The 22,306-nt window shown below is 40.9% G+C and overlaps 1 protein-coding gene across 1 annotated transcript in view; it reads left to right on the plus strand.

The window, feature by feature from the left end:
• The window catches only part of pou2f3 (POU class 2 homeobox 3), a 49,962-nt gene that overhangs the window by 19,009 nt on the left and 8,647 nt on the right, over positions 1-22,306 (plus strand). Inside the window, exons 3-12 of the mRNA XM_084319969.1 lie at positions 6,000-6,034; positions 8,498-8,584; positions 12,912-13,017; positions 14,719-14,807; positions 16,018-16,194; positions 16,666-16,807; positions 17,103-17,236; positions 19,510-19,674; positions 20,194-20,263; positions 21,648-21,765. Coding sequence (XP_084176095.1) covers positions 6,000-6,034; positions 8,498-8,584; positions 12,912-13,017; positions 14,719-14,807; positions 16,018-16,194; positions 16,666-16,807; positions 17,103-17,236; positions 19,510-19,674; positions 20,194-20,263; positions 21,648-21,765 — 1,123 coding nt within the window. The remainder of the gene's footprint in view (positions 1-5,999; positions 6,035-8,497; positions 8,585-12,911; positions 13,018-14,718; positions 14,808-16,017; positions 16,195-16,665; positions 16,808-17,102; positions 17,237-19,509; positions 19,675-20,193; positions 20,264-21,647; positions 21,766-22,306) is intronic.

The raw sequence follows: 22,306 nt of genomic DNA on the forward strand, positions 1-22,306 counted from the left end.
TTAATGCATACTGGTGAGATCAGATAAGTGTAACTAACCACAGCCAATGATTACACTCTGCCCCACCCCAGTCGGTGATGTCAGAGTACCTCTTTGGAGGTATTCAAAATTACCATGTGTTTAGTTACTCCTTAAATTCCAGAGATTCCCCTTTGACAAATCTAGTTTCAAGTTCAAGTTTCTTTGTTAGTTGTCATACAGAAGTACAGAATACTTTTATATAAAATGCTTCTTTCTGTTATGCTCCAGAGATTGTGCTAGATAAAAATAGATAAGTATAAAAGTATAAAATAGAAGTCAAGTACGTAGACAAAAAGTGTTCAATATACACACAGCACACAGCAGCATCACACCTCAAGAGGCAGGGGAACTATGTGAGAATGCTATTCATCGACTACAGCTCAGCATTCAATACCATAGTCCCCTCCAAACTCATAGCCAAGCTCAGGGACCTGGACTTGAACTATGACCTCTGCCAGTGACCTCTGCCAGTGGGTCTTGGACTTCCTGACGGGGAGACCCCAGGTGGTGAGAGCAGGCAACTGCACCTCCTCATCCATCACTCTCAACATAGGGGCCCCCCAGGGCTGTGTTCTGAGTCCCCTCCTCTACTCCCTGTATACACATGACTGCGTGGCACAGCGGAACAACAACACAATCATCAAATTTGCTGACGACACAGTAGTGGTGGACCTGATCTCTGCAAACGACGAGAGGGCCTACCTGGAGGAGGTTAAGGTTCTAGCGGGATGGTGTCAAGAGAACTGCCTCTCCCTGAACGTCAGCAAAACAAAGGAGATGATTGTGGACTTTAGGAGGTCGGGGGTCATCAATGGGGCACCGGTTGAGAGAGTGAACAGTTTTAAGTACCTCGGAGTCCACATATCCGAGGACTTGACATGGACCACACACATTGACAGTGTTATCAAGACGGCACGACAACGCCTCTACTTCCTTAGGCGCTTAAGGAAGTTCAACGTGAGTCAGAAGATCCTCAAGAACTTCTACTCATGCACAATAGAGAGCATCCTGACTGGCAATATCACCTCCTGGTGACAAGACCGTAGCAGACTACAGATAGTGGCCCGTTCAGCCGAACGCACAATTGGAGGGGGGCTTCCCACTCTCCAAGGCATTTACAACAAGCGGTGCATGGGCAAGGCGAAGAGAATAATCAAAGACCCCAGCCACCCAAACAACTGCCTCTTTGAACTGCTGCGGTCAGGCAAGCGATACCGGAGTCTCATGGCAAGGACAGAGAGACTCTGAAGGAGCTTCTATCCCCAGGGCCCAGCAGTTCAAAACTTGTAATCCCTATCTGATTGGATCAGATTTGTATTAATTAATTTCAACTCATTATGAATTGAAAATGGGGGACCCTGATGTAAACAAGACGAAAGTTTAGACACTTAACACACTTTATGTTATTGGTATAGGAGATTTGAACATCACCTCTTACCTCATTGCACCTCACCACCACAAGGTGGCACCACAAGCTAAGCTATTGTATATTGTAGTAACTCAGTTACCTTCTCTACTTCATTATATACACTTTTGTTTTGTTTACACTTGCTCACGTACTTGACTTTCTATTTTATACTTATATTATACTTATTTTATACTATCTTTATTTTATCTAGTACACTCTCAGGAGCAAAACAGAAAGAAGCATTTCATACAAAGTATTCTGTATTTCTGTATGACAACTAATAAAGAAACTTGAACTTGAACTTGTCTCTGGGAGTCGGTAGGTCATCATATAGATAGCCCCTTTCGGTACTGTAAATCACGCCAACATCGTTGGACGAGCTAAAGCTCTCCGTGAATCAACAGTCCCTTCTACGACCATTGAAAAATCCCATAATTAAGTCTGTCGCGCTGGTCAGCAACAAAACGTGCTCCCAGTAATGCAAACAAATGCACAATGCAAAAAAATGCAGAAGAAGAAAGGCAGACATTTTGAAGGAAAGCAGTAGCTTAGCTGAAGTTGACAAGTTTATTAAAATTATTTAAAATGTTTATTAGCAATGCAGAGCTTTCAAACCCTAGCGTCTGTCTGTCCGGAACCCTCGTGCAACTGTGAGTACCTTTGATATTGCTCTGCAACACTTGTACGACAAGCGTTTTGTTGCCGACCAGTGCGACAGACTTAATTATGGGATTTTTCAATGGTCGTAGAAGGGACTGTTGATTGATGGAGAGCTTTAACTCGTCCAACGATGTTGGCGTGATTTACAGTACCGAAAGGGGCTATCATATAGAGCATAGGTGTCAAACTCACGGCCCGCGGGCCAAATCCGGCCCGCCACGTCATTTGATGTGGCCCCCCAAGAGCGCAGGTAAAAAAAAAAAAAAAAAAAAACGTTTTTTTTTTTTACATTAATATTGGGTTAAAAAATACCAGTGTTAAAATAATTGTGGGTTAATGCGTTAATAAAGCTTTAACTTTGACAGCCTTAGTTATTACACATTCTTACACATACATGTATGTTGAACATCTGAGGTAACAAAGGAAAAAAGCCAAAAGCACTTACTCCTCAGACATTCTTTGACAATTTTACAGCCCAAAATACAAAAACGATCCAGGCGGAATAGGTAACAAAGGGTTGAAGAAATATTGTCTGAACTGTCAGATGCAAACTGGCTGTGTGACATAACCGAGCATCTCGCTCAATTGAATAAGAAGCTGTAGGGACGCAAACAAGTCCCACCCAAAACTTGACCAATATAGTTGTGAACTGAGACAACCCTTATTTTGTTATTTTTGAGTACAGTTACAGTTGTGTGTTCATGCAGACACATAATAGCAATTTCATTACGAATTGAAAATGGGGGACCCTGATGTAAACAAGTCGAAAGTCTTTCTCTGGTCTGCATCCCCTTAACAATTGTGTGTATTGAGCTGTACTGTACTGTACCCATTCTGCAATCTGTTAATTAAAGTTAATTAAACTATCTTCCATTAGTTGGATGTATGGCCTCTGCAAGGTTGTGTGCAGCCATTTGTTTTTGTAACATCTGCTACATCTGTCCCACGTGTTCTTTGCAGCTCACAGTTGTTAGTTCTGCCCCTCTTGACTGTGACAAAAAGGTTTTGAACAAACTTAATGTCATAACTTGTATTTGATGATATTCTTCTTTGTTATTTACTTGAATGGTTTGATCATTGATTGGTGGAGTAATATGGGGTTCTGATAAACTAAAATTATTTGTTAAAATAACATAAGCTAACATATATTTTTACATTTATGCAAATGAATATGCAATATGTATAACTTGAATAAGTAATAAATACAAACACCATGTTTAACAATATGTAAATGTGTAGCTACATTTATTTTACATTACATTAACATTTATACGGTCTTTGGCCCTTTGAGGGCAACCATAATGCTGATGTGGCCCTCTGTGAAAATGAGTTTGACACCCCTGATATAGAGTGTCTCTGGTAGGGTAGCCGGCTCTCAGGAGTCGGTAGGTCATCAGGAAAAACACTCCTCTCTGGCTGTAGTGATATCCCTTGGTTCAAGAAATTCACCAGATTTTAAAGGGATAGTTTGGATTTTTGCAAACCGGAAAGCGAACAGGATTTCGAAACCAAAACATTTCAATCCACACTACAACATGCAGGCAAACCGTTTACCCATTTCCAACACAAATATCCCTTTAAGGACACACCAAGTTCCACTTTTCAACAACAATCAGAATCTCAATTTGTCACTTTTTTCTTTCCTGTACTAGGAAAAGATAACACAGTAAATGTCCTTGGTCTCTAAAGGGAAACTGGTCTTAGACTGTATGCTTTAATTGTTAATTATCAATAACTAACTAACTAACTAAACTAAATAAATAAACTAAATAACAAAATAAAAACAAAAATAACAACAACAACGTTAATTACATATCACATCAAAGCCTTACATAGACAAAGACAGCAAACGCAATTCATTACACATGCCTTGTGTTCGGGCACACGACTTTGTCTTCTGCCAGTGGCCAACAGCGTGGAGTGGAGGATGTGAAATAGTTTCTACATTTGTCTCATGATCGTCTGCTTAGAGATGGATGCTTCAATAGATCCACATTTTCATAGATCCTATTTTTATGTTTTGGGACTCCAAAAATATGCCAGGGAGCCTGATGATTCCCTTGTTAGGGCCAGGTTCAGGTCAGACTAGGAAATGAGAGGTTATGTTAGGTTAAGGTTAAATGCTAAGTTAAATTTTAGCCTAATTTGTGTAGGCTCAAATGAAAAGGGTGCATGCTATATGACTTAGCCCTTATCTAATAAACTTTATTTTTTACTGCACAGCTACATGTGACGGAATCAGACAAGCTTCATGTCATGACAATATGAGCAGAATGGACACAAGGACAGTGTTGTTTAACTAGAAATAGGCAGCCTTTAGTTTAGAGGCCCTGCTGACCAGATACACCTGCCCACAGCCTGCCTATCATTGTGCCTGTGATGATGTCATCAGGCTGTGTTTCCTCTTCACATAAAAACATCTAAATATAATGATTTCTATATTGCCGATTGTACAGCATTGGGTCAATTTGGAACATACACCCATGACAAAAAAAAAGCTTAGAAATCACTTCAGTGTGCTACTATAGTACAACCAGCCGATTAAAGGCATAATTAATCATGAGTCATATTAGTGTACAAATTAAGTAATTATTTTAAAACACAAGAATCCCTGCCCTGAATCTTCAAAAAACCTGGGTTCATCGTTTTCAAATATCTTTAGTTTTTTTACTCACTAAAGCTCAGTATACCAACTCTCAATATTACTCTGGAAATTAAACCATACAGTTTATTTTAAGTTAAAACACATACAAATTCCTAAAACATAAAAGTGTGACAATAAAACAAAATAAAATCAAGGTGTCAAACTATGCAGAAGGGCTTACTTGTTTACATTCCAGATCAGATGATTCACATCACACACATTTATTATACACTAATGTACTTCAAGAATTAACACAAGGATAGCAAGCAGTACCCAAGACTTTGATGATATACTTCCTGGACCTAATGATTAAATTTTTTTTATCCACTTTTTCTCCTTTTAAAAAAAAATCTCCCATCCCAATTACCCGCTGTGCCAATTCTCCCCTCCCCTGTCTTGAACGTTGCTCGCATATGCCCCCCACTGGCCGGTTGTAGGGAGGATAGAAGCCTTGCATCACGTGTCCTCTCCGATACACGAGGAGGCAGCCTGTCACATCTTTTCACCTGCCAGCGCGGACTCTCATTGGCGAGGTGTAACGTGTGGGAGGCTCACACTACCCCCGCCATTTCCTGTCTCTGCTGTGCAGGCGTCCCCCAACCGACCTGTAGGAGTCGCTGTCCACAACGTCCAGATTACCACCCATCGACTTCCACCCGCTAACTCTGCCAATTGAGTTAGTATGACGACTGGCCCAAGCCGGAGGCAACGCCGACAGCCGGAGTCGAACCCGGTGTCTCTTGCGTTGGTGACGAGTGCAATGTCCGCTGCGCCACCCAGCCGCCTTCCTGGACCTAATGATTGTACATTAATTCATTCCTAAATACAGTAAAAAAATATATAACAGATTAACGTAATTGTTGCACAATGCAACTTTATAATGTTAGTTTATCACGTCTCAAACCAGGAGTAGGTCAGAATTTATTTAGCAAAGTCTTCCAATAAGCATGTCTGCTAAATTAGATTTTTTTCTTTAATTTAAAATGTATTAAGTCTTAAGTTTTAAATTCATAATCCCCCTACTGTATTTAGGCTGCAAATGTTATCCTTTATCTAAAGGGATGTTCAAACTGAATATTCTATATTTGAGGAGATAGTGTAAAAAAAAATTTGTGGGAAAAGTCATATTTAGCTTACGAGGAACATTCTGAGGCAAACTGTGGACTAATGGTATTCTATGTCTTAATCTTTAACAATCTATGTCCACACTGTCACTCAAAGTTTCAATTTAAACCTTTAAACTTTTCTTTCTTTATTTCTCTGCAGACTTAGAACAAAACGGAATCGACTTCACTCGACAAGTAAGTAAAATATATTTACACAAACACAGATTGTTTTCATTACTGTAATTCAGTTATGAACAATTTAATACATTGGATACAGCAGTAATCATGTCACCAGAGTGAAGCCTTGATGGATTAGGAAGTATTTTCTTTTCTTAACATAATTTATGTGACAAATATATATATATATAAACTTATAAAGACATACAGTAGTTTATGTATTTTCACCAAGGACATGCTTTACAACTATATCTACAGATGTGCTTTATATTCAAGTTCAAGTTCCTTTTATTGCCACACGGCCAGGCCGGTGGAATTCATACACGGTGCAGGTGGTAGCTGCGACAATACACCACCTAAAAGACACTACGGAACAGTACAGTACAGAAATACACCACCGAAAAGACACTACGGAACAGTACAGTACAGAAATACACCACCGAAAAGACACTACGGAACAGTACAGTACAGAAATACACCACCTAAAAGACACCACGGAACAGTACAGTACAGAAATACACCACCTAAAAAATACACGACGGAACAGTACAGTACGAAAAAATACAAACATCAGGTGCAACGTAACAAAAAAACCAGAGAACATAACAAGCATGGGGTGAAGGTATAACTATATAGACATATGTATTATAACAATATACACAGTATATGTATAATGTATTATGTACACATATATACTGTATTACAATTATTAATTTATTTGAATCCACAATACATATGTATAACTGCACATTGTTGTTTCACACATACAGTATTATTTTTTATAGTTTATTTTTAGTATTATTTCTAAGAAAACCATAACTATTCAGTTGTTTAATCAGGAGGACTGTTCATTAATATTACTGTATCAACATTGAAGAAGTTACAGAGTACAGCCTATAAAAAAGTACTATAAAAATTACTAAAAACCAAATAATCGAATCAGGAACAGTAAAGTAAATGACCAATAATAAGTGAATGTATGTGCATGTATTGCATTTATTTGTTAAAACATTTTTTATTCTGTAAAGCCAGCAAAAGTACAAATAACAAGGATACAAAGATTTGAAAAGTTGTTATTAAAGGCCTGGAAGCTAATACTAATTACACACCTTGTATCACAGCAAGTTTAATATTAATTATACACCTTGCGCAAGCTAATATACACATTGTACCACAGCAGGGTGATATCAATGAAGACTAGTTTGATATGAAAATAAATAAATAGATACATAAAACCCTGTGTAAAGATTTTAATGAAACAGTAGGAGTGCTGACCTAGGATCAAACTGCTCAGGTCACATGACCATACACACACACACCTCACCAATGACTGATCACAGACCAGCGCTCCTGTTTCTAGGTGCTTGATAAACACATATTCTAATATCCTCAGGACAAACTAGTAACTGCTATTAGTATTTCCCCACTGGCATCGCCGTTAACTCAACTCAAATAGTTTGGAGCTATTTGGGTTTGTTCTCCAAATATTCTTTTTGGCATGAGATGTAATTTTCCTCAGCCCTGGTCCCTATGCAGGAACTGCCACTGGTTTGGGGGAGGGGATATTTGCATAGTGGCTCGCCCCAGGGCAGACTGACAGTGTCTATCACTCTTTGTATCTTAAAAAAAAAAAAGCATCAACCTAACTGGTTTTGGAGTGTGTATGGGAATACGTGCGCGCACACACACACACACACACACACACACACACACACACACACACACACACACACACACACACACACACACACACACACACACACACACACACACACACACACACACACAGTCACAGTCACAGTTTAAAACCATTTAATACTCCAGTTGTATTTGGTCATTTTAACCCTTTCAGGTGTGCAATCTCAAATTTTAGGTAGAATTTGGAGAACTGAACTTTCTAATAATGATATAATAATATCGCTACTGGCAATTGAAAGCCATAGAGAATCCTGAGAGAAAATTCCAATAATTCCAAGAAACACATGAAAGTGTTAAAGGGTAAGTTCAGAGTGTTTTTTAACCTTGGAGCCTTATTTCCTATACGTACCAACGATGAGTCCTTTCTCAGCACAACCCCTGCTGGTCTTCACACTGGAAACCATGGAGCTAGTCGTTTTCAGCATTTATTCCAGGGATTATACAGAGTGGAGCCCGGCCCTATTGACTTTGCATTAGTTTTATGGCTAACTGGCCAGAGCTGCAGGTATCCATGTATGAAGAGCAGCATGGCTGGTGCTGAGACAGGCGTCCCACAACATCAATGGTAAGCAGGAAATAGGGCTACGGCTTCAAAATTCTGAACTTACCCTTTAAAAGAAAACATTCACTTGTGGACACGGCGAGTCAGTGTTAAATATTTGTTTTGGTTTTTCTAGATATATATATTTGTTTTGGTGTTCTACTGTATAGATATGTATTTGTTCTGTTGTAGATAAATATTTGTTTTTGGTGTTCTAGATAAATATTTGTTTTGGTTTCTAGATAAAGACAGAGGCCATAAATGACTCGCCTCACTCCGTGGCCTCGCTGAAGACATGTCACCTGATGCAAGGCCCGCCTCTGTCTGGGGTAGGTCACATTAAAGGGATAGTTCAGATTTTTTTTTAACCGTAGCCTGATTTCATACTTGCCACCAGTGATGGTTGTTCATCAGTACAATCCCGTCTCAGTACAATCCAATCTCATACTTGCTTTCTCACGCATGCTAGCTCCAGGCTCGTTAGCCACAAACCAATGCAAAGTCAATGGGGCCGAGCCCCTGTCTGTACAAGCTGACTGAAGCCTGTTTCATGCTCCTTGGCGGGTCTAAAACGGTGAGGATGGCATAGGTGCTTTCTGACGTCAGGTCATTTCCGGTGAGAGCGACTCAAATAACGCTGTGCACTAGGGCTGCACGATTAATAAAGAAAAAAATCGCAAACTCGATTCATAGACCTATGCAATCTCATTTCTAAATTATGACGATTAAATTTTTTATTTTTTTTTACTTTACTTTTAAAAAATGATGACGAAAAATAAGAATCGCGCGAGAGAAAAACCGTGATTCACATTTTAGCAAGAATTGTGCAGCCCTACTAGGCACGTGCACACATAGAGCCCAAGGGGTGCTCGAGCACCTGCCCCCTTTTGAGCCTTAAAAAAAAATGTATATATTTTTTTTTACCGTTGCGCATATAGACTGCCCTTCCAACTGAAAAATGTCAGGATAGAATCAAAATATTAGGTAAAGAGAGAGAGAGAGAGAGATGCCCCATATTCCATTGCAGTTTGCACGGCCTCCTCAGCGTGCCTCTCCGCGGACCTATATATTTTATGCATAGTGTGGGTGGTGATGATGATGATGATAGAAACCGCTGTGGCGCATACAGTTGAATGTTGGTATTACACTCACTGAGGGACACGAAGAAGTCAAGTCCGATGGGATTTGGGAATCTCAAATACAAATCGGGATTGGAATAAAAAATGCATTTATATTAAACAATACAGAATATACAGCACTTCTTGGGGTCTGTAGGGTAAGCACGTATTCCCTCCCCCCTGAACATTTATGGAGATGTATGGGCCTTTTAAGTGATAAAAGTGTCTTTCAAGGATAAGTGAGCTCCTGCACTGATTATTATAGTTCAATATTCAATATTTGATCACCAAAACCCCCCAAAAAGCATAAAAAGGCCCCCCCCCCACCCAAAAAGGGCCCCCAAAAATCTGGCTTGCGCGCTACGCGCACTCAGTTCTAACACACACAGGTATAGTGCCCTTTTTAGCCTTTGAGCACCTGCCCCTCTAAAGTCCTGTGCACGTCCCTGAGCCCTACTGTGCATGTTCCGTCATCATAGCACCGCTGATCATTGCAATGTGGTCTGTGCCGACCCCTTAACATTTAGGAGATGTGTGGTTCCACGCTCAGAACCTTCCACGGACCCTCCGCACACAGTCGCCCAGGCCACAGTTACGCAATATCACCACACTGTCCACACCAACCACAAGAAGCATGAAACAGGTATACACAAAGTAGATCTCAGTGAGCCTCAGCCAAGCTTGTTCAGACAGGAGCTCAACCCCATTGACTTTGCATTGGTTTGTGGCTAACTATCCAGAGCTAGTATGAGGACCAGCTTGGGCTGTTCTGAGAAAGGACTCTAGAATGATCAGCATCATCATTGGTGAAGTAAGAAATAGAGCTAGGGTTTCAAAAGTCTATCCCTTTAACAACCTTCACCATTATTCAGTAGCAATGACCTCTGCTTATCTGAAGTAATTAAGTACTTTTACCTAAGTGCTAATGTTATGAGCCAAAGCACTCATGAGTTATACCTTATTTTGTAGGCTGTATTATGTAGGGTTAGTTGCCTACACTGTTAAAGTCTACATTTCAGAATACAATGGGGCTTAGCTGTATATTTAGGTTATTGTATTATATGAATGTTTATATGTTGATTTTTATAACCTTACATTGAAACGGCATTAGGAATGTTGATTGGATTTAGATAAAGTCATTGAACCGTCTTATTTGTCATAATAGAACATTCTAGAACATTTGTGATGTCACAGTATGATGTCATAATCAAACATTCTAGAACATTTGTGATGTCACAGTATGATGTCATAATCAAACATTCTAGAACATTTGTATAAAGTCATTGAACCGTCTTATTTGTCATAATAGAGATTATAGAACATTCTAGAACATTTGTGATGTCACAGTATGATGTCATAATCAAACATTCTAGAACATTTGTGATGTCACAGTATGATGTCATAATCAAACATTAGAACATTTGTATAAAGTCATTGAATCGTCTTATTTGTCATAATAGAACATTCTAGAACATTTGTGATGTCACAGTATGATGTCATAATCAAACATTCTAGAACATTTGTGATGTCACAGTATGATGTCATAATCAAACATTCTAGAACATTTGTGTATCTATATATATTCAACAATTCTCTCACAAGATCTCATTGTGCATCTTGAAACAGTGCTGAGCATTACTGAACAGATAGACTAAACAACATAGATTGAAGCCTGCATTTCTAGACCAGGGTGCCTTGCCTACCGTTTTGCTGTGGAAAGAGCAGGCAAGTTGAGTTTTACGGCTTTCAGGTGTGGAGGAATTTTGTCATGTGTCGAGTCTGCTGTGATTTTGGAGACTGGGAAAATACAGTTTTCTTAGCTTGTAGTAGTGACGTGAATATTTCGTGGCCGTAAACAGCCAAACAAGTTTTAGTTTAGGAAAATAGCTTTAGGATCACTTCTGTAAAGAAAGACTTCGCTGTGGAAGAGAAATAAACCATTTGGATATCTTTGTTTTACACCGGAGCGGCTGTGGACATTATTTTTCTTTATCAATGAACATACTACTCACGAGTAAGCAACTTTAACCAGTAGAGTGGACCGTCGGCCCTCATAGCTAAGGAGGTGTAGTCTGACGTCACTTTAGTTTCCCGCGCGGTCCACCCGTATAGGGATTTATCATTGGGAAAATGTATTATCGGCTATTGTAATAATTCTGCCTCATGAACATTGGCAAGCTTTCCATTTTTGCACAAAATGAGTTCCCTTCTATCACTAACATTAATGTTAAGCATTTTTGTTTTAAATACAATTTGTTATAAGGTTGGTTAATTTGTCCTTAAAAAAGAACTACACTAGGGCAGCTGGGTGACGCAGCGGACAAGGTGCTCGTCACCAACGCAAGAGACACTGGTATCGAATCCAGCTGCCAGCGTTGCTTCCGCCTTGGCCGGCCGTCATACTGGCTCGATTGGCAGAGTCAGCGGGAGGGAAGCCGGTGGGTGGGTCTGGGTCGTTGTGGACAGCGACTCCCACAGTTCGGTCGGGGCGCCTGCACAGCCAGGGAAGGATCTAAGAGAGGTAGTGTGACCTTCCACACGTTACACTCTCTCAGTGCAGAGTCTTTTTTGGTAGTAAAACATGGGGGGATTGGGAGGGCGGGGGGGGGGGGGGGAGATTGTTATTGTTCGGGCAGGCAGGGAGTGTTCCCAAGATAGCGGGGACAGCTGGAAAAGTCTTATCAGCTCTGTGGGTCGTCCGCTCTCTCTTCTCTCCGTAATTTGTTTTGTTTCGTTTCGTTTTGGCTGGCAGGCATTTTCAGAAGGGGAAAAATGCCTTCTGAATAGGCATTTCTTCTAGGAAAAATGCCACGTCGATGATTTAATTTAGATTTTGAGTAGTAGTGGAGTGAATTTTGACAACTCCATCCAAAATGACTGAATGCAGCCGTTGGTCCTCTGCGTGGAACGCAGCAAGTGTCTTAGACAGTTCATTGAGGCAGGTCCTCTGCGTGGAACGCAGCAAGTGTCTTAGACAGTTAATTGAGGCAGGTCCTCTGCGTGGAACGCAGCAAGTGTCTTAGACAGTTCATTGAGGCAGGTCCTCTGCGTGGAACGCAGCAAGTGTCTTAGGCAGTTCATTGAGGCAGGTCCTCTGCGTGGAACGCAGCAAGTGTCTTAGACAGTTAATTGAGGCAGGTCCTCTGCGTGGAACGCAGCAAGTGTCTTAGACAGTTCATCGAGGCAGGTCCTGTGCGTGGAACGCAGCAAGTGTCTTAGACAGTTCATCGAGGCAGGTCCTCTGCGTGGAACGCAGCAAGTGTCTTAGACAGTTCATCGAGGCAGGTCCTGTGCGTGGAACGCAGCAAGTGTCTTAGACAGTTCATCGAGGCAGGTCCTGTGCGTGGCAAACAGATCCCAAACGCAAGTGCCCCCAAGACGAGTAGCATGAATGCGATAATCCAAATGTCCTCCACGTCTTCAATTTCCTGATATATATCGTGCATCCCTAGAAGTATGAAACACATTTAACAATTGATATATATGTATATATATAATTTGTTATTGTTTGAAGTTAATACCAGTGTTTATCCACCAGGAGCTGCCTTCCCTCCACACCATGCAGCAGTTAGTTCTGATGCCTCCCTCCCACCTCTCCTCTCCTTCATCCTTCCTGCTCTCACAGACACAGACGAGCCACCAAGGTACACTATGCAGCCCTGGGTCCATATTCACCTCTCAGTCTCTCACACTATGCAGCCCTGGGTCCATATTCACCTCTCAGTCTCTCACAGCATGGAGCCCTGGGTCCATATTCACCTCTCAGTCTCTCACAGCATGGAGCCCTGGGTCCATATTCACCTCTCACAGCATGCAGCCCTGGGTCCATATTCACCTCTCACAGCATGCAGCCCTGGGTCCATATTCACCTCTCACAGCATGCAGCCCTGGGTCCATATTCACCTCTCACAGCATGCAGCCCTGGGTCCATATTCACCTCTCACAGCATGCAGCCCTGGGTCCATATTCACCTCTCACAGCATGCAGCCCTGGGTCCATATTCACCTCTCACAGCATGCAGCCCTGGGTCCATATTCACCTCTCACAGCATGGAGCCCTGGGTCCATATTCACCTCTCACAGCATGCAGCCCTGGGTCCATATTCACCTCTCACAGCATGGAGCCCTGGGTCCATATTCACCTCTCAGTCTCTCACAGAGTCAGCTTCAGTCCGTTAGTTTGAATGAGGACAGGAAGATTAATGTTCCTGGTCACTGATCTAGAGTCAGCTTCAGTCCGTTAATTTGAATGAGGACAGAAAGACCAAGTGTAATGGTCACTGATTAGTCAAGCGTTCCTGGTAATTTTCCTGGTTAGGGTCAGGCTAAGGCAGTGTTTCTCAAAGTGTGGGGCGTGCCCCCCAGGGGGGGCGCAGAGGCATGACAGGGGGGGCCTTGAGATTAAAAAAATTAAAAAAAATTGGATTACAGAAAATTATCATAAAAGTGCTATCTGTTGCCATATTTGGATAAGTTTGACCATTTCTCAAAATCTGAAAATCATTATTTAATAAAACACAGAAAAGGATCACCAAGTTACTCTGGATAAAAAAAAACTTTACAGACAAAGCTTCCTGACACATCTCCATCCAAACTCTTGGAAGAACTCATTGAAATCTCATCTGATACCACCTGGAGAGCTAGTTTCAGAGTGTGGTGCTGAGTACCAAGTATCTCATGATGCAGCAGTTAAGGTGTTGATACCATTCAGCACCACATATCTGTGTGAAGCTGGCTTTTCATCCATGACAGCTCTGAAAACAAAATATAGGGCCAAGTTGAGCCTTGAGGGGATGACATGCGTGTTGCCTTGTCAAAGACTGAAAGCAATAAAGACTGTTTGCTTATTTCCTATGTTTGCTTTGTAAATTCCCAGTCACTGAGTGAAGATCTGCTGTTTTGCAAATATGTCAAAAACAGAGCGACAGCTGATGAGCGTTTAAAAATTATTGACAGTTACCTGACAGAACATGGACTGAAATGGGAAAACTGTGTGGGCTTTTGCTCTGACGGTGCGCAGGCCATGGCAGGGAAAAGGAGGGGGCTACAGGCGCTCATCAAGGGGGTCTCGCCAAACGCGCAATGGACGCACTGTAAATTCACAGAGAGGCGCCAGCGTCAAGACAGCTTAGCCCTGAGCTGAATGAGGTTTTGACAGAAGTTATAAACGTGGTAAATTTCATCAAAACCCGACCCCTGAAAGCGCGCCTGTTCTCTGCGCTGTGTGAGGTAAGGTGAGACAAGGAGTAGTTAAGGTTAGGTTCAGGTAATGGCTAGAAAAATTTTGTTTATGGAATTGTAACCAGCTGGTTAAATGCATATTTTGACATTAAACTTTTTTTGCAGCTCTACTGCAGCAGAACCTGCTGTCCCTCCCTACGCAGAATCAAACAAGTCTTCTCCCACATCAACCTGGACTAGCTCTGACCCCACAGGTAAACACTAAATAGCCACCTCCTAAACGTTCATAAGGAGATATGTCATAAGCCTGAAATAATTCTAAAAGACCAACACATTATTAACTAATTCATATTATTTATTTTATTTACTCTTAATTGCAGGACAATGATTTCATTTTGCCATTTACGACCTAAACTACATGCCAAAAGTAGTTAAAACAGCACATTTGTAACTTTTGCATGTTGGCACCATCTGGTGACAAGAGAAAGTGCTATTTGTATCTTTATGAAAAGTGTAGTCTAATTAAGACAAAGAGGATATCAGGTTAGAGCTAAATTTCTAAACAAACTTTCCACATGAAAAAGAGAAAATATATCCTAGAACAATCAAATTTGACACACTATTTAAACGTGTATAATATAGATGTTTATATAACGCTGTCATAATGCCCCCGATTTAAACAATATCAACGCTTTCAGGTGTACTGTATGTTCTCAAATGAATAATGATAGATAGTATTTTAAGAACTGAACATTCAAATGATGATCCAACAATGGCTACTAGTCATTGAAATCAGAATTCTGAGAAAACATAAAAATAAAAAATAAACATAAAACGTACATATATGTAACGGATGGTATCGTGAAGCGCAGTCAGGAAGGGCTGGGGTGAGTAGCGGTGCTATGGGTTAAACTCACTCTCATCCTCAAAAGACACAGACACGTTACAAAGCAGTGAGTTCACTTCTTGGTATAGCGGTCTGTGTTGTTGCCCGCGGCGTGAGAGACCCGGGTTCGAAACTCCCTCGGGGCATCGAAGTTTAAGGTGACGATGTGACAACCGTTACAAATATACAACAGTGGTATCATGGCAATACAGGACTTTTACCATGACAGTAATTATTTATACAGTAGTCAGTACCATGGTAAAACTGGAACTATCATCAAACTACCATGTTGTGGTTGTTTGTGCTCTTCCTGATGACTTGTCGTACAGAACTTGTAAGTCGCTTTGGATAAAAGCATCAGCTAAATGACTAAATGTAAATGATACCTTTTTGTAAAGGTGGAACTGACCACAACTGGTTCACTGTCGCCTGTTATTGCTTATAAAATGGCCTTGAATGGTCGCCTCCGCCATCGGTGTGTGAACGTGAGTGAATATGAGGCATAAGTTGTAAAGCACTTTGGATAAAAGTGCTATATAAATGCAGTCCATTTACCATGTCACATGTTTGTGTCCCAGGCCATGGGTCGCTCAGGCCTGGCGGGGCCGTCGATGGATGGCCACATGGACATGTCCCACCTGCAGATGCCCAAACACATGGCAGCGCCCCAGCAAGAGGAGCCCAGCGACCTGGAGGAGCTGGAACAGTTTGCCAAGGCCTTCAAACAGAGACGCATCAAACTGGGCTTCACGCAGGTAGCTTTCTGGATGTTTGGAGTGGTTTGTGTTAGGAATGTCCGATATTATCGGCCTACCGATAATATCGGCCGATATTGGCATTAAAATGTAATATCGGAAATGATCGGTATTGGTTTTCAAAAAAGATTTTTTTTTTACATTTATTTAACCTTTATTTACCCAGGCAAGCAAGAAAGAACAAATTCTTATTTTATTTATTGTGAAAAGTATGCATAATGTTGTGTTTTTTGGGGGGGAAACCCTGCATATATCGGTATCGGTTGATATCGGTATCGGAAATTAAGAGTTGGACAATATCGGTATATTGGATATCGGTAAAAAAGCCAATATCGAACATCCCTAGTTTATGTGTATTCTGTATTCTGTATGTGTGTGTGTGTGTAACGGCTTGAATTATGGTTCACACAATTTGAGTATGTTACATATTGCAAATGTACAATTGATATGTGTGTGTGTGTCTTACCACAGGGAGATGTTGGCCTAGCTATGGGGAAGCTGTATGGGAATGACTTTAGTCAGACTACTATCTCTCGCTTCGAGGCTCTCAACCTCAGCTTCAAGAACATGTGCAAGTTGAAGCCCCTGCTGGAGAAATGGCTCAGTGATGCAGGTACATCACATAGTACACATATACAGTATATTAGAACTCATCTCTTTATTGCTAAGTACATTTTATATACTGTATATAGTTTGTATAGTAATATATATTTATAAATAATATATATAAATAAATAAACACATAAATAAATAAATACAGTACATACATACGAAATCATATATTGTATATATATATAATCTATTATATTGTATAATAAAATATCATATAAAGAATATATTAGTGAATGTTTTTTTGTGACTGGAAACTACTTTGATGAAAAAATTCTCTAACTCTGTTTTCATGTTAGAGAACTCCCCGGCTGATTCAATGAGCAACACTACCTCTCTGCCTGCCCTACTGGAGGGATATGGAAGGAAAAGAAAAAAGAGGACGAGTATTGAAACCAACATCAAGCTGACTCTGGAGAAACGCTTTCTTGATGTGAGTTAATTTGGTCTCCTAAACCACTGATGCTAACCTCCTATTTTCATAATGCTGTCTGACAATGTCATACAGTTATAAAAATAACACAGAAAACACAGCAAAATAATGTTGGGTCGTCAAGGCAAGGACAATGTATTTCTTGTCTGCAAGCCCTGTAAACAAGAGACCATAATAACCCAAATATCCCTGATTACATTTCACAGATATAGCATTACAATCTAAATATAGACTCAATACTGGTACAGCTCCAATGTAAACTTCATGTATAAAGTTGTAGAAAGCATTATTGATGAATGAATTCATCATATTTGCGGGTCCAAAGTTAATGTTATGTTGCAGGCATGTATCCCTATTTCACATTTCCCACGTGGAATGCACCTGATTGGATAAATGACATGCTGGTGCTCTAGTGCGACATCTAGTGGCTGAATGTTATCTACACAGCACCTTTAAACTTGCTTCCACTGTATTTATTGTGATCAAAGTTTTGATCAAAGGATCTTGATCAGGATACAGGAAGTAGGGGTGCACTCTAACCCCCCATTGGCTAAGAGACCGGCAGGCCAGGTGCAAATCACTTGCCCCATAAAGAACAGTGTAAGGTAAGAATATAAATAGTCAAACTCTATAGAGTGCACTTACTACAAAGATCAATAAATATACAGTATACAAAATACATACCAACCCAATTAGTACAAAAAAGAAAAAACTATGATATTTCTTACATTCTTAATTTAGACAATTAAGGGAAAGGTATGGGCAAAGGGGGAGAAAAACGACCCCAATCAATCAAATACTGCCTCAAAATATTACAGCAACAAGAGACGAAAATGCCCCCAAAAATACTCTTATCTGGTAATTTGAAGATGGTGAGATGAAAAAACCAACATTTCCTAATGCATGATATAGGCTAGAGATGGTTTCAGCAGAATTGTGTTGCTAGGGAAAAGCTTAAACCCCAGTTTATATCCTGTTAGCTTTACTATTAGCAAACACTGCAACAGGAAATACAATTGGGTTCATATGGAATGTTTATCTTGGCAAGTTGAAGCCGTATATACCCCGATACGCAGAGCTGCCTCTACGCCTGTAAGTCACACAGCCTGTCGTCCAACTCTCTGCGTAGGAGTGTGATATAAAATCGTATTATAATTTTTATTTTATTTTAGGGCTGTCAAAGTTAATGCTTTAATTTGAGATTAATTTAAATGATTTAAAGCATTAAAATAAATTAATCTACGGCGGTCGGGTGGCGTAGCGGAGATTGCGCTCATCACCAATGCAAGAGGCTGCGGTCTCGACTCCCGGAGTCAGCATTGCCTGCGGCTCGGACCAATCGTCATACTAACTCGTTTGGCTGAGTTAGCGGGAGGGAAGTCGTGGGTGGTAATCTGGCGTTGTGGACAGCGACGCCTACAGGTCAGGTCTGGGCGCCTGCTCAGCGAAAGGCAGGAAGTGGTGAGGGCAGCGTGACCTCCCACACGTTACACTTCACCAATGAGAGTCCTCGCTGCCAGGTGAGAAGAGAGCCACTGGCTGTCTCCGCATGTGTCGGAGGAAGCATGTGGTAGACTTCAGGGTTCCCTTGTACCGACCAGTAGGGGGAACATGCGCACAACAACCAGGTAGGGGAGGGGGGGGGAATTGGCATAACGACAAAAAAATTGGGATGGGGAGAAAAGCATAGAAAATCAGGCAGAGAAAAAGAGGATACAAAAAAATATATATATTAATCTAGATTAATCTATGGAGTGAAAAATCTTCAACGTTCTGAACTTTCAGCAGTATATTTCCTTGTTCTTCGACTCATGCACCTTTTTGAAAATCATCTGACATGAAGATGGAACACATTTTTTGTTGTTAATATAATTCATATTACTGGTAGTTCATACAAGACATTATCGTCCTCTAAGCCAATCTGCACTTTAACATAGGCCTGGGTTGTTTTTCATTTCTGTTAGCGCCGCGGATAGAAGAAAGAGGTCTAGCTGAGTCAATGTTGATGGTTTTGTTGAACATTTGTATTTCACAGGAGAGAAACTGTATTCAAAGAAAGCTATTCAAATAGTCTTTGAATCTAAATATACTTTCTTTGTGTTGATTTTACATTAATTCCATGATTTTACTCAAGTAAATATCTGTTACAAGCTTCGGTCTTAAGTAGAAAAATGCTATTTTTAATCTAGATTAATCTAAATTAATTACAGAAAAATGAGATTAATTAGTTAATTTTTTATTGACAGCACTATTTTATTTATTTTTTAAATCAGAACCCCAAGCCCAACTCAGAGGAGATCACGCTGATCTCAGAACAGCTGTCCATGGAGAAGGAGGTGGTGCGCGTGTGGTTCTGTAACCGCCGGCAGAAAGAGAAGAGGATCTACTGCCCGGTGGCCGGCATACCAATCAAATCTCACAGCTTCAACCCCAGAATGGTGAGCTAGTGGTATCTATACTGCATCTCTACACGTAGCTTCTAAAGATGAGTTTGGAATCAGTGTTTTCTTGTATAGTATGATAGTTACACTCCTTCACAGTTTTTTTTCTCCCTTTGCGATTATTTCAACAACAACAAGAATGCTTTATTTTGCCTTTCTGAAAAGTCGCAAGTCAGTTTGTGGCATTTTCTGTGTTAATGTGCATTTAAATGGTGTAGATTTTGAAAGCTGCAAGTCAACTAAAATGTTGTTGTGATCTGATTGATGTGGTGATCTGTTTGCTGACTGATGCTATAAAATGCCAATCATTTTGTGCAAGTTTGGGGACCCCGTCATGTTTGAACAGGACATTTTCTGTTGAAAAAATTTATTGTAAGGACTGCAACTGGATGATTTTACGCAAGATTGCACATGAATGGACTGAGATATACAGTGTTTTTGAATTAGGATATTGACAGTTTTCCAACAATAATATTTTTCCAATTGTGATCTGCTATGTGCTTTTTGTCTCAGCAGCTGTCATGTAACACAATGTTTCAGGCCGCCTCCACATCCAGGCCCTACAGCCCTCTGGCATCAGGAGGAGGCAAGTACATCTACATGACCTCTTAACCTCTTAACTCATTCAGCGCCAGAGGGCGCTGTGTACTGTGTGGTTGAAAGGCCAACGCTTTAAAGTATAGGAATACGTGGCGGTGTTTGCAGGGCTATAACTATATTATATATTATAGCTATGGATACAATACTATTGCCCATTTGACATAGCGTATCTATCGTTCAATATGTGAAAAAGAAATAATTTTTTCATCTATACATTCCCGTTTTATACCGTGGTGAATATAAGTATGGTTTTAGGGTAATTCATGGGAGGCTGGTAATAGCCCCCAACGTGTATTATACTAAATGCATTGGCGTTCCGTCCCTACACACGCTACAATTAAAAAATCAAATGCATACGATTGGTATTATGTTCCATCATGAATGCATGAAAGGGTGGGGGGGGGGGGGGGCATTTTTTATGCTTTGATCGTCACCAACGGAATACGTTATGGACTAGCGTTACACACATACGCTCGGATCACAATGAAGGTATACGTTGATCAACGCAAGATTTATATCATGCAAGATTTATATCATATAGCCCTTACCTTGACTAGGATCTGCCCCAAAAAGAATATTCCAATTATCTGATTGCGAGTCCCAGTATTGGTGTCGATTGTGTCGCCAACATAATCCGCCATACATCATCGATCTGAAGCATTTGCCGCTCCTCAAGCCGATCGGGACAACCGCTCCCCTTGCCTGACATAGAAAAGTCCGCCCGGACCAATATAATCGACGCACAGCCCAAGACACAGAGTTTGAAAGGATGTCCAATACCGGCCGCATCCTACCGGGCGCCGATATTAGACTTTTGCTATCTCAGACTAATTTCCCATGATAACACCAGGCTCCCTGGATGGATAATGAATGGAAATATCGAATAAAAGAAAAAACGGCCAAAACCCGACTATACTCGGGTCTGGCGCTGAATGTTCGGCGAGTTAACCCGACTATCATCGGGTCTGGCGCGGAAAGTGTTAACAATCGCCCCCAAAAGTGGCCATTTTAGTTTTCGTTTTTGAGGAATGCATACTTTTTTGTATTTGGGGAGTTGTATTTGAAAAAAATTAAAAGTCTGCCGTCTACTTCGGCGCACCCCTCACATATCGGGCAACAAATAGGGCTTTAATTCGATATATATTGTATTAAAAAATATACACACCCGAGCCACTAGAGGTGCCGGTGGGCAAATCGTCCTCAAGAGGGCCCACATGTGGGCCGTTGCATGCTAAGATTAAGTTACGTTAAGTAAACGTTCATTTTAAGTTAACTTCAGTTAATTCAGTGCTTCTTATAATTTTGCATTGTCTGTGTGTTTAGTTGAACTGACTTTCTCTAAAGAATAACAGCTCCCTTTTGCCTTCCAGTGTCGTCGGGTTCCTCTCCCAACAGTCCGAGTCGTGGAGCGTCGCCCAACTCTCTGCCCTGTGTTTCCACAGCTCTGCTGCCCCCTCAGGTCAACCAGACGTCCTACACGGCACCAGGGTATGACGCCCCTCGCCTATTCTTTAAAGGCAGCCCAAGAGTGCTTCCGCGTTTCTCTGATTGGCCATGACGCCCACGTGACACGCCCCGCGGCATAAGCCGCGGTCACATGGGCGTTGTGGCCAATCAGAGAAACGCCGAAGCACTCTTGGGCTGCCTTTAATATAGACGCGACCCCCTCACCCATGCTTCTTGAAAAGATACATTAGAAACAGTAGAGTCTGCACACTAGACTATGCTCCCATTCCACACTCATTCGCCTCATTCATTTCGGCTGCCATCTTTATTTTCTCAGATCACTTTTGAACACATTTCAAATAATTCACTTCCTGTATTACTGGATTATATAAAAACATAATTGTATTATATAAAAACATGACAACTATGGAGGTGAAAACCAATCAGGTAAGTTTGTAATTCCGTATTTCGCCTATTGTTTTGACTCTTCTGGTTCTGAAAGTGCCATTTTTCATAGTGAGGCTTTGTCATTGAAGTGAAGGGGCATGCTCTGCATCCACATCCACCATTGTATGCAAGTCGA

This window comes from Notolepis coatsorum, assembly GCF_963971535.1.
Source record: "Notolepis coatsorum genome assembly, chromosome: 8".
Lineage (NCBI taxonomy): Eukaryota > Metazoa > Chordata > Actinopteri > Aulopiformes > Paralepididae > Notolepis > Notolepis coatsorum.